At 38.6% G+C, this 14,104-nt stretch overlaps 1 protein-coding gene across 2 annotated transcripts in view; it reads left to right on the forward strand.

The window, feature by feature from the left end:
- LRMDA (leucine rich melanocyte differentiation associated) overlaps nucleotides 1-14,104 on the forward strand; it is an 871,997-nt gene that overhangs the window by 774,571 nt on the left and 83,322 nt on the right. The window contains exon 7 of one of the 2 annotated variants that reach the window (XM_063307686.1): nucleotides 8,952-9,050. The exons of the other annotated variant lie outside the window; for it this stretch is intronic. Within the exon in view, the coding sequence (XP_063163756.1) occupies nucleotides 8,952-9,019 (68 nt within the window). The 3' untranslated portion in view covers nucleotides 9,020-9,050. Of the gene's footprint in view, nucleotides 1-8,951; nucleotides 9,051-14,104 lie in introns of those variants that run through there. 2 annotated transcript variants of the gene reach the window in all.

Below are 14,104 nucleotides of genomic sequence, written 5' to 3' on the forward strand. Positions count from 1 at the left end.
CAGAGCTTTAAGGTCTGGTATTGTGCCACCCCATATATATATATCCCTGTTAACAACTGGGCTCGGTGTTAACAGGAACCCTATTATTATTAGGGTTCTAATTAACAAATTAAGATCACAGAGTGGAGCTTGTTAACTTGCAGTTAGCACTTATTAGGGATGCTCTGCACTGAGAAGAAAAGCTGCTCTGGAAGAGACACTCAAAAAGCTGGGCAATATTTGCTTTTAAGGCCATGGCTGCTGGACAATTCAAAAACAGAAAAACAATAGAAGTAGTAAATCTTCCTATTCTTGTATTTATTGCTTGTCTTAGTATCTCTGTTGTTCCTTCCTGTGAGCTATGCTTCCTTCTTCCATATTGATGGAGTTTTTAAAGGTTAATAAAAGAACTCCAAGCAGCAGACAGCAATCTTGCAGAGTAGAAGTGTGAACCAGAAAAGGAACTTGCACATTAAGCTTAATTATGTTCAGAAATAAATTCAGTCTTTACACTGTAGTTAGATGAAGAAAATAGAGATAGCTTACTTTTATTCAGTAGATCTGGATACAGGTAGGTTCATAGTAGAAAGCAATCATCACTGGTTCTTTGTAGACACTTTCTGTGTGGAATAGAAAGTCTACATGCAAGCTAGATGGTAGGGGGAGGGCTGCATTCCTGCAACACCTCCTGCTTGCAGGTCTGCCAGTGAGGTAATAGAGATTGTTAATCCCCAAGCCCAAGAAGGAGGAGGAAGTGGAAATCAGGTGACCCATGTGACATCCCACAAGCACAATAGAGATGCGTTTACTAGAGAGACCCCTTTATGCTTATGAGACAAAGCTGAGTTGACCCCTGATAATTCCAACACATATCATTATTTGCATGCTATAATGACTTTCAGCTGATCTGTAAATGCCAGATTGCTAAACAGGCTGTATGTCAGTGTTAAATTTTCAGAAGAACAGTGCTGTCACTCTGTACCATATGTGGGCTAATATTGTGGCTATTTGACCTAAATTCCTCCAATACCCTTTTAAAAAATTAATTTAAGATTTCAATCTATAGAAACTCCCTGCCAGAGGTTTTAGTCAGATAGGTCTTTCCTAAAATGCTGTCTCTGTTACACCACTTTTAACCCCTGCTATCAAAATATGCCTTATTTATAATATAGTCTGATATCTGCATGGAACTGACATTGGACTATATTATAAATATAGTCAAGATGAACAGAATTAAGATATGTATTGTGGGGATTAGTTACAAAAAGGGATAAAATCTCAGTTTTTCATAACAGAGAATTTCAATTTGGGAAAAATTCCAGCTGGGAAGAACTTGAATTCACTGAAGAAAACATTCTAAAAAGATTTCTCCCCTGTGACTCTATTCCTTTATTATGTCACTAACCTCTTAAAAGGATTGACTAAAAAGTACTTTAGTGATATTTCAGAGATCAACCAAACATAAATGAAACAAGTAAAATGATACAACAAAGGCACATCAAATCTTAGAAACAGTTCTTGAATTTCTACAAGTATTACTTTATCTTTCAAATTTATATTAGATTTTGAATCCTATGACATGCATATTCACACATGTTAAAAATGGCATTTTATAGCCATGTCAGATATCAACTTAGAAAAAGTTTTAAAACCCTACTAAAAATTGCAGAGTTTCACATGTGTGCCAAAACAGAGGTGTGGCAATAGGCCATGATGTCTGCAACTTAAGCATTCCTATCAAAACCACACTTCTTAAAAGACACAAAATGAAAGCTACAAAATTGGCAAGGGGAAGCAAAAAGATGTAGAACACATTAAATGTGATAGCTGCCTTGAAAATTAAGACATCAGAATATTAATATGGATATCCTGTAAGCCAGTCTGGCTTAATATGTTCTACAGTTTGACCTTTGATTTATTTACTTAGCTAAAGAAAGAAAATGTCAAACACAATGTGAAGTGATATCTGCATTAAGGGTGAAATGAATGTTGGTGTATGCATTCAGGATAAAAGTCTGAGTTTCCCAAAACATGTCATCTCAGCTGTGTGTGTTTTAGATAAAATCCTGTTGTGATGTTACTCTTGCAGATGAAGATGCTTGAGTGAAAGTTGTGTACATACATGCAGAATATCATTCTGTTTCATGTTGCAAAACTGTAGACCAACTCTAAGGCATAAGGCAAAATGAAGCAACCGCTTTGAGTTTGAGTTGTGATGGATGGCAAGTTTGGACTCATCCTAACCCTCTACCATCCCAACCTGCAGACCAGAACAGCTGTTTTGTTGTGTATAAAGGAAGGGTTTGCTGCCCCAGCCACCCAGTTGGTCAGAGGTGGTCCTCAGTGTGAAACATTGTGAGGTGTTTGCCTACCCAGCTAGCCAATGGAACCATTTCCTCAGGTCATCTATCCATTTCAAGGAAGAGGGCTTTCATGGGTCATACCTCCAGAAGCTTCCATCATTTAATGTAAAATGAGGCTGTAAGAGTTATTGATCTCAACAGCAGTGGGAATGCCATGGATCTGGTTCACTTCTTCCCATCCCAAATTAGTGCGACAACCCAAAAGTTTCCATCATCTCTAGGCCTTTTCTTTATCTCTTCCACCTGTGGTGGGACAGCAAGGACCTATTGCTTTCTTTTCTGTGGGTAGGTCTTGAGGATAGCAGTTCCCATTGACAGACTTTTGTACGAGCTGCTCTGCACTAACTTCCTGTTATACCTGACAGCTTCCCAGTAAACTGGTAAAAAAGAAGCTGCCCAGGGTCCTTGAGAGTTGGGTGGCATATCAATTTAATATAAATAAATAATAAATAAATAAATAAATCCATGTTACCATTCCTTCTGTTGCTTGGCTAGAAGAGGAAATTGGCAGAATTCTTGTCAATTTCAGCTGGTGGGGAGGGCGGGGAAAGGAAAGGGCCATCCATTCTATCAGCACACTTGTAAAAGGATGATGATGAAGAAGAATCATGACTGGAGCCCTTGGAGCAATACCTAATGGACTCCCTTGATATTTGGAAAATTTGAATTTATCAGACCTGAACATCCTAACTTTACAAAAAAACAAAAACTCTGCTTGGAATTGCCTGTATCCAAAGACACTACCTTAATAATTTTAGGTCCTTGGTTAGGACTTGAATTATTAAGATTTCACCAGTCTTTGACTGTGAATCTAATGGTAGATTATCCAGATGATGATGATGATGATGAGATAAAAAGAGAACGTTTTTCAATCAACATCTCTTCAGAAGGAGACAGGTAGCCCAGCCAGTCCAGTACAAAATGGTCATAAAGGGCGGTGACCAGTGACTGAAGATGAGGGACCATTCCTGTTACACCCCAGCCAATTGGACTGGGGATGTTTGCTTGTGATGAAATGAAACACTACAGGTGAACAAGACAGCACTTCCCAAGTCAGAAAACACTCCTTTTGACATGTAGCAGGAAAAAAATGTGTGAAGGTTGCCTTCCTGGAGGTGGAGGATGACATGTCTTCCATTCTTCAAAAAAAGTTTAGTGGACCGTAGTTGTGCTGAGACAATCTGTTTGTGCAGATCAGCCCTTTGTAGTGCTTAGTTTTATCGTGAGGATTGATGATTGACTAATGGGGATATATGCTAACTTCAGAGATCTTTCCAGAGAACATAGTAATTGTCAAACATCATAAAGCTCTAGAAGCAGGGATGTCTCTTCTTTTTCATATTTGGGAGTGTGGGAATTTGCACGTGAGGGAAAGAATTACATTCCAGTCAAAAGAAAAATCAGAATTAATTGGACTGAATGTTAAAGATTATGATAGGGAGAAGAGTGGAAGAAGGTTCTCTTTGAACCACGCTGTACTATGCCCAACCAGTTAAACCATATAAAAAGTCTAAGTGAAGCATAGGTCTTATTAGACTAATCTCACCTTTTATTCAAAAGGCTTGAATAATGGCCTGCAGCTAAGTTTCACTTTAAAAGAAGAGACTTGCTGCTGTGGGAATCTTTTTATACCCTTATTGAAAGAATTATTAAGCTTCTTTTCATTCCCAATGAACTAAGACATTCTACTAAGACAAATCTTATAGTTTGTTTAAACTCATTATTTGTGCCTTTTTCAGTATCAAGTCTTCCTCCCTCCCTTCCTTCCTTACATTTAATATTTAATTTGTGTTATCAAAAACATGTTTATTTTATTTGTATTTATTTATTCAATTTGTATGCTGCTGTAATCAAACTAGTCTTTTGGCAGTTCACAACCCAGCAGCAGCAGCAGCAACAAAAGATAATAACAATGTAACTAAAACATTCTGAGTAAATAATACAAATTAAATTTAGTATTTACTTTCTCACTTACTTACTTACTTACTTACTTACTTACTTACTTACTTACTGGGGTTTATATGGTGCTCCAATCTAGAGGGATTAAAATATATCACAACCAACTGTGTTTTAAAGAATAACAATAAGCAAATGTGGAGTGCTTGGTGCTCTCTGAGCCTTGTTGTTTTCTTGCAGACGTTTCATTGCCAGACTAGGCAACATCTTCAGTAAGCACATGTTTTGTGGTCCCCTCACTCTCCAAAACAGTTTTGTTTCTGGTATCTTTTAAAAAGCCAGTAACCTGAAGACAGGTCCGATCTCCAGAGAGAAGCTATTCCAGAATCCAGGTATTTCCACTGAAAAGCAATGCCAGAAATCTTCCTGAAAGTACCATGTAGTGCTCTATAGCTGAAAAAAGAGCATTGATTTGCACCTGGAAGCCAAGGAGAACCCAAAGTATCAGGGTAATGTGCTTTCAGCAACCAGCACCAGCCAATAATGAGACTGCTGCATTCTGGACCAGATGAAGCTCCCAACTGGTCTTCTTACATACAGGCATGCCTTTCTTGTCATCAAGATGAACAGATATCTTATGCTGTATTTATGAAAGGGAAAATACCTCTTTCCAATGTTGTTTTAAAGTAGCAATTTTCAGCTGGACTCAACATCTTATTTTGTTCCCTTTTCTACAGACAAACCACAACATGTAGTTCCCTATACAGTAATTCATATCACCTTCTCTCTCAGTTCAGGGTCCCTTGTTTGCTGGGTGATTCCCAGAAGCCTTTGCTGCTCATTTACATTCTGCTTTTGCTAGTTGGGCATTTTGTAGAGAACCCTCCCAGTTCCATCGTCACTAATGGTGGTACCTTGGTTGCCACATTGTCTACATGCCTTAGAACTTGGTGGGGAGGCCCTTCGTCCGATACCTCTCACAGCTCTACATTCCATATTCCAAAACAGGCCTACAGTTGCATGTCCGCCCTTATTAGCCTCAATGTTATTGACAACCTAGACTAAAAAAATGTTTCATGGTTGAGACATGACATTAACATTTGTTTCCTTTTTAGTCCTCATATTTCCTTAATAAAACAACTTTGAGGCCTGAGGGGGTGACCTCTTCCTTTGTGTTCCCATCAACAACATTCCATATAGTCACTTTAAAAGCTACATATGTAGCTGGTTCCCTGCTCTAGTTTTCATTCGTTGGCTTTTTTCATCCTACATTTTCTTGCCAAGGTCTGTGCTGTGAAGTTTCATTCCAAGAGGCCATCCCTGCACAGCAAAGTTTAAATAAACAGCTCATTTTATTAGATGGAGATTTATGGCTTTTAGAAGTTCTGTTGTTTTAATAACTGACTGGCTGGTTTTGCTGCTCGCTTTAACTAGTCAGAATAGCAGGATGCAAATTGCAAAAAGAAAAAGAAAAAACCTCCAACAACCTCTTTGTGATGATTGCTGCATGAGATGGACTTAGTGGGAAAAAAAGGCAAATCTTTTCAGGCTCTGTAAGAAAATGGCGAGGGGATTTTACATGACTTTTGAAATGTCACAAATTAAACTGAGATAACAACCAACTCTCACTCATAATTAATAAAATATTTAACATTTGCCAGAAAAAATCCATCTATCATATCTTCAGCCTTTATGTAAGATATAAAAAAGTATATTGAGTGGTGGGATGCAAATAGCAACACAAATTCTTCTAACCCCCTCAGAGGCTTTCCACAAGAGCCGTTTGGCCTGGTCCAGAAGCCCCTGTGGTTTCATGCCATTGGAGCTCTTCAGCAGCTCATCTAGAGTTGAACCAATTGACTTCTGGCTCAGCTGCAGCGCAGGAGAAGATATTGGAAAAGTTGTTTTGCTGCATTAACCCTGAAGTTGTAAGGCTATTGTTATACACTGGTGAGAACTCTTGCCTTGCCCTGTCTTCCACCTCATTGTTCTGCTTTGTTCGTTCTGTGCTAGCATAGAAGCTGATAACCAGTTTCCAGGCTTTTTAATCTATGTGATAAGGTTCTCTCCCCACCATGCCTGGCTCTAATAGTGTACAGCAAGGTAATAAAAGTAGAGAGGGCAGGACGCCCTCTGGATGCCATTTTTGTGTTCTCCTCTTAGTTAGCTGTAAGGAGGACTAGTTGGCATATGAGGACTGTTGAAGATTGCAGGAATAATAGCAGGGAAGCTACCTGCAGACTAGTGCAAAAATGTTCCCAAAGGTTTGATGGTGGAGCGCATGATTGTGGAAGTGGCCACATCCTTCGCAGCTTTCTTTATCTTACCTCGAGAGCAGAGAAGTGGAAGAGATGCTCATGGCAATTGCATTGGCTTCTGGAATGTTGAGCCTTCGTGGCTGGGCTGTGAATGTTGAAGTCACATTTAACATTTTCAGTAACAATTTAGGATCTTGCAGAAAAAAAAGGCAGTTTCTCGTAATAAGTATCGACTGTGCTGATGTAACTATCAGGGCATCAAAAAAGCCAAGATGGTAGCCATGATCACACAGTTGTGGTTTCCATCTTATTGTTTTTAACTCCCTCCTACTGTCTTCCCTGCTAACCATAGTGAGGATTGATTTTTAGGGCTGCACATATTTTAAACTTGATTCTGAAGGAATACTTTATGCAATCACAACTCCTCTTTGCTCTTCACTCCTCTCTGCCTCTCTGCCATCTGCATAAGGCTGAAAAAAGTGTGCTAGCTCCTTTAAGAGTTTTTATGTTAATATAGCTGAGTCCTTCTGCCTGTTTGGAGACCTTTGTCTGCTTCCCTAAATCTGGAAAGCACTGTAGCCTCTTGGCCTGGACTGATGTGGACTTGTCTCAGAAGTCTCTTTGAGATGTTACCTCTATAAGAGCACATACTGAATTAACATCCCAGAAGCACTGTGATGGGATAGGATTCTTTTTCAATGAAGTGGACTCTAAGATAGATGAAGAAAAAGTCTAATAATAACTAGGAGCACAGCCTCAGGAAGTGTGGAAAGTTATGGCAAAATGGTTCAAAAGCCTGATCTTCTGTTGTTATAACTGGTGAAGGACAAATAGCCTGCACAAAATCTAGAAGGAGATTTAGAGAGCCTGTAGGAAGAACTCTAGAGAAAACTGTTTAGATTTATGAAAGGATTCTAAATTATCTTATTCGGTCTTCTTGTTTCCTTTGAAAAAGTGAAAACTCCCCCAAGTGTTCTAGTGACAGCATGGGCAGGGACATACAATTTTCATAGCAACCAATCTCCCATTTAGATACTAACCAGGTCCAACACTGTTTAGCTTTTCAAGATCAGCCAAGGTTGGCTAGGTGTGGCCACCTGCAGTGATGCTTAATCTTTGCTGTCTAGCAATTCCTTAATCAAAATGATCCTGCCAACTAAGCTTTTTCAGAATTCCAAACAGCAAGTTCTCCTTTTCCTTCAAAACTTGCATTCATAGTTTCTAGATGGATAGCATGCAAGCTGCTAAAAACAATTTATTTAACCAGAACAACTGCTTTAAAAATATTCCTATCAGTTCCCATTAGTTCCATTAACTCTCTTGTGTCCCAATCCTAGTCTCACAACCACACAACACATTTAACTGGGTCAGTTACAAATCTAGCAGCTGAATTCACACAGTGTACTAAGCTTGGCTTATTTTAACTTTTTAGTTAGCTTTCTTGTGGCTTAGTGTGAACCCAAGCCATATGGTTAGTTCATACTGTACTGTATCACACAGACTCAGAAAATGGGTTAGCACAGTAATCAGATAAAAGGTGTTGGGTGAACCCAGACATAGAGAAGCACACATTTCATCAAAAGTCCTTTAGATCAATTCTGCATCTCAAAATTATCTTCTTTTGAGGTGAAGGAGGAATACTTAGGTATCTGTAATTCCTGCATACATACATCAATTGCAGTGTTCTTCATTATGAATGTATAGAACAGGATGAGTTCTTCCTCCCAACTTCAATTGCTCTCCCAATCTTTATCTCACCCAAGATAAAATGAAAAGAAATAGAATTTCTTCTAATAAAACATTGTTTCTCCCTTCTGTTTTGTTCGTTTATATGCACGTTGCATTCTTGCCCATCATTCCTCCTTGAACTCAAAGTGAAGTATCCAGTACTTTCCTCCAATTTTATCCTCATTGCTACATCTGTTCTCTAGAATTGATTGGCATATCATTTAATGTACTCTGAAGTACTGCCCTGAGCTGAATCTTCCAAGAATTTAATTGTGATAAGTTGAATCTTCTTCAGATCTACCACTATCCCCAAACTTTGGTTATGCTAGCTAGGGTTGATGGGAATTGGAGTTCAGCATGGGGAAGATCATACGTTTTCCAATCTATCTTTAAGGATTATTTCTGCAGGATATGTAAAGAATAAAGCTGTAGTTCATAGACTCCAGGGAATTACAGTATGAGAACAGACCAAACATTATGCTGTGGCTTCTATGGTAACTGATACAAGTCAGTCAACGTTACATGGTTGACGTTAGGGGCCTCATCATCCAAGCAAAAAACGTTATGCCCACTGATTATATGTAATGCTTCCCAGGTTTTGGTGTCCAGCCATGGCAAATGGAGCTTGATGTGGTCTTAAATTACACTGTGGCAAACTTGGCATCTGGGGAGGGCTTGGCTACTTTCCAGTAGGAATAGCTGAAGATTAGTCTTTTTTTTTTTCAAGGTCAAGTTGTTGAACATGCAAGAACAGAAAAGCCAATTCCTTGCAAGCCACTTCAGAAGCTCCTTTAGGGTTTTCTTTGAAAAGGCCAGCCTGAATCCTAAGCAGCTATAAGCCTTCAGTCCTTCACATCTGAACATGTGAAGGCTAGAACTGGGTAGAGCATAGAGCTACTGTATACATGCTGCTCTGGACCTTGTTGTATCTGTCTTCCATGTGGAAAGGTGCACTTTCACTGGAAAGTTATACTCAAGTTGTCAAACTGCATGTAATTTAGATGAAATTTCCTATAATAAAAGCTTAGGTTTTTTCTGTATTACCCTAAAATTGTTTCTTTCTTTTCTTTTCTTTTTTTCCTTTTTTGCCTTGTCAGTTCTTCACACATTTGTCTTGTTCATATAACATTGTTACTATCAGTTTCTTCTTTTGGTCTTATCTGTCTTGCAACCTGTTTCAGTAAGACTTGAAGAAATATAGCGCCAGTATCCTTTTAAGGATCAAAACAATATCCATTGCAGAATTCAAAGAACTGAACATATAAAAGACATATCTGCTACCATATGTCTTGACTGAAAATGTCCATGGAAAGGAGCACACATTTGGAAAGTTGAGTGCAAAAAGTTATCAATTTTTTTTGTGAACAGAGATGTTTATATTTAGGCAAAGTTGTGAACAAACGTGCATATATGGGAAATATAATGTGTATTAAGCAAACCTATGTAAGACACCAGAAGACAATGACGAACGAACCATGGTACTGTTGATGAGAAATCTATATGAATGTGTCCTTTCATGCTTGACTCAAATAACCTTACCTAGGACAACAAATGGAGATTTCTTTAGCATGTTTCAAAAATTAATTTGCATGGTATTTAACAATATGGATAGACTTAAATGTTTGCTGCTCTTATATGAGCTGAATCTGCATGTTCATATGATATCTGTAATATATAATGAATAGGCCATAGTTACTTCCAGGCTAGAGAGACCCATTATGTCAACACAGAGCAGATGCCTCTCGAGATCAGCAAGAAAATGGCCAAATACCCATCAAGCCTGGAGAAATGTTGGCTTTGACTCCTGTAAGTTGCGCTTGACAGATCTGTGTATAAATGACTTCATTAGTCATTTATACGGCAATGGAATTAATGTGTTGTGTTATACAGCAATGGAGTTAATTGTGTTGTTTTGTGTCTGTAAGCCTTCAGCTTACTATGCCAGTTCTGAATAAGAGGTATCCCTCTGAAGACCTGAGTTTTTCACCACACATTTGCAAAGAGAGGTGATGCCAAAAACTACTACTTGAATAGTGCAGAAAGACCATTTATTTTTGCCTGGTGTTGATTGATCTGTGCTTCCTGTGCTCTTTGCATCCTGTTGAATACTCCATCAGTTATTAGAATGCTATGTTAGCATGAAGATCCACTTGGGGACAGGGCAAGGAGTGACAGCATGCTAAAATGAACTCTTAGCTATCAACCTTCTCATTATTATGTGTGGTCTCAGTACCAGTGATGTAGTTTTTACTTTCAAGGGCTAATCTCAATCTCTGTTCATCTTCAAAGCAGGACATCTTCAGCTTGGGCTGTTTTCATTTGCAGCCCTATGTTGATTAACAAGAGTAAGGATATATACCAGAAATACTGCAACATTACTACTCTGCGTTAGGATAAGCAGATGATTACTATCAGTTCAAATTAAATAGCTTATGTGAATGACTGTCTTCACGGGCCTCCACCTTAATGGCTGGCACCTTAGAGTGCTCCTCACACACATGGACTGAATTAGATCCTGCCACTTGGATTTTACTCTTATTTTTATTTTTATATCTATTTATTAATGGTATTTATATTTTTATATATTGTATTTGTTTTAATTGACTACCTTTGCTCTAAACCACCCAGAGTCCCTCTGGTGGGAGGAGATGGGCAGTGACAAATTTGATAAATAAGTAAATAAATAAATAATGCTATAGGAACAAAATAGCTCAAAGGAGCAAGATGAATCTGGAGAGTGGTTTGCTCACTGATTAAATATTCCACAACAAAAACTAGGGAGGTGGATTTACCAGAGACCCTAACAGAAATATAAGATCCTTGCTTTGCCTTGTAGATTACACCCTTAAATTGTTTTAGGCACAATTTTTCATAAACTTTTCTTCCTAGCATGGATGTTGCTTTTGATTCTTCCAAGTGGAAGACTGACTAAATTCTTTTCTCTCCAGAAAGGGAGAGGCTGAGGAGCCCAAGGGGATCCTGCTTGTGAGAAGTATTTGAATGCCTAAGCTGGAGCGAATGTGGGGTTGGGGGGTAGACTTCTGGAGGTTTCCTTTTAATTTCCATGAAATCTAAACCTGAATACAGATTTGTTTACAAGTGTTAAGGCAATCACAAAAGCAACTTTCCCATAAGACCCACCGTTAATTTTGTATGCAAAATGACATACTTATCCTGTGTCTAACAGAATGATCTTGTGCAAAGAATGGGGTGCAAATTATTTTACTGTTATAAAGAACTCAGCTTATTACCTAAAGTAATGTGCTTACACATGTCTGGGAATATATATACCACATTTTCATGCAATATTTTCACTGCTGTATAGCTGTCTTCTATTGTGAATTTTAGATATGGAGAAATTTAGAGTATTTCTCATAACTGGTTAATAGTGATGGTTAGAGCAAGCTATCTCTGAGTTTTCAATAAGTCTTCAAAATATAAATATGTGCAGGCCTAATAGCATTGTTCTTTAAGATGGCTAAAAGCTGTTCAGTGAAACAGAATGAAAAAATCATTCCATTCCATATTTTTTTTAAAAAGGGAAACTGAAATGTAGGGGAATAAATTAACACATTGCAAGTTGGTTAATTGGCACATTCAGTTGATCCCATTGTGAGCCTGAGACAATAACACTGCAAGTGAAGACTAATTCTTCACATTATTCCTTCCATTCTCCATGTTTCGTGGGATTGCGGAGGGGGAAATGGAAACGAGAGCATCAAAGAATAATCTGTTCTATGTTATTCCAATAGTTCAGAAATAGTTGGACTGTCAGTCCTAATGAGGAACATCAGTACAATAGAAAACCTGAAATATGGGCACAAGGGGAAATGGAAAAAGGGAATGTTTTAGATGCTTGAATCAGAAGAAAGCAGTGATTTAAAGTTAAACATTGCGGGTACCAATTGTGGATCATAGTACCTCTTCAAACGAGCTAACAGAAATGTTCCCTCTATATGTTTGTGTGTATATGTGCATATGTGCATATGCTAGCTTGGTACCACAGTATAGTGATTTTCAGTCTGGAACAGTCCACTGTTGAGGGAACAGTTTGATGCAGAAAATTGAGGCCCACTTTGATACCTCTAAGCCAAAGCACTTAAAGTGAACTATGTGGATTTGACCAGTCATTTCACTAGGATGGAAATACCTTTTATGCATGCAAAAACCCAGTCAGCAAACACCAGGTCGACATAGCTGCCACCTGTAATCTGACAACTAGAAGGGGACGCCATTTTGCAGAACTGGAGCAAGGGGTCATTTCAAATGCTCAAAGTGCTCCAAATTCAGATTGTCTGTTCTGGAAATACACTCTACTTCTACTTCTCCATCTTGGAACTGCAATGGACCTTTTTGATAAAGCAGTGACAAGATCTATTGCATTTTTCTCTAAGTTGATCTGGTTCCCACATGTGCAAAGCCATACTGAGCAGCTGGCTTTAGCTTGGTGTGTTGTGTGTATTCAGCCATTGTGCCTAGAAGCTTGTTTGCCTTTTAACGATCCTCACTGAGAAATATTCAAGGGATCCTAGATCTCCTGAAAAATATTCAGACACATTTTTCTGATGAGTGGAATTATGAGTTTGGATGTGACATGCTATATTTTTGCTGTTGATTTCAGAGATTTGTGAGTAGCATTTTAGGGATTTACAAATAGCTTCTCCAAGCAGAAGTTTGAATTAAGAGGCAATATATTTTATTCTCAGACTCTCACCACACGCTGTCATCTGATTCTAATGGCTTCCATAGCTGTGTTAAAATAAAGATCTAGTTCATATCTGTGCTGTTCAAGTCTCTGGAAAACTTCTGCCTAATTCATGCTAACTTGACAACCCTGACAATGGATTTCCAATACAATTTATATTAGGGCTTTGTGGACTTTGGATTCAAAGGCAAAAGGTACTTTAGAATGCACATGGGTGCTCCAACGCACTTTTGTGCCTCTGAAATAATCAAATCATAGGGCAGGAAAGGACTCTGGAGGTCTTCTGGTTCAAACTCCTGCTGTCAGTCCTTCAGGGGAGACTGAACTAGGAAACCAAAGTCATGCATGTAATACTACTTTTATTAGAAGGTTACAGTAACAAAGTCTTGCATGTCTGAATGCACTTCCCTCCCTTTATCTTCATGAGAATTAGGGATGCTTACTCAGGTTACAGATCTGGCCAGGACTCAGATTTCCTTTATCTGACTGTTGTCTCAGTAGCAGCTCTTCCTCCTGTTCCTCAAAGTTATTCCTTCTTCCCATTACATCTGCCCAGGACAGGAATCTTCAGACTATCCAGGAAAAGTGACAGGTCAACCTTTGTTTGAAAGCCTCCAGTGATGGAGCACCCATGAGTCCAGGAGGCAGGCTGTTCCATTGCTTAATAGCTCTCACAATCAGGAAATTCCCCCTTATGTTGAGTTTGGATTTCTCTCTGTTGAGCTTCCACCCACTGGTTCTTGTCCTACCTTATGGAACTATGGAGAATAAATTCAAACCCTCTTCCCTGTGACAGCCCTTCATGCTATCATGTCTTCATTTAGCTTTGTCTTTTTTAAGCTAAACAGAGGCATTTCCTTTAACTATTTTTCATTTGAAATGCTGCACAGGCATAATGGACATTGTAAACACATTAAGAATATATGTGCAATATTAGAAGGAAATGACACTGATAGAGAGAGTTAATGTTCTAGTGTTTTAGCCATTTAGAGTTCAGAGAAAATCAATCTTAAAGATAACTTTTAAAAAGATTACTTTAAATGATTGGGTAGTAGAGAAGACTTCAGCAAAGGATCGTTACCTTGCCATGGTGCTGGAGCTTGAGCACCTCAATGATACCATGAGCTAAACCGTGAAGGGCCACCCAAGATGGGAAGGTCATGACAGAGAGGTCA

This window comes from Candoia aspera, chromosome 6, assembly GCF_035149785.1.
Source record: "Candoia aspera isolate rCanAsp1 chromosome 6, rCanAsp1.hap2, whole genome shotgun sequence".
NCBI classification, from domain to species: Eukaryota; Metazoa; Chordata; class Lepidosauria; order Squamata; family Boidae; genus Candoia; species Candoia aspera.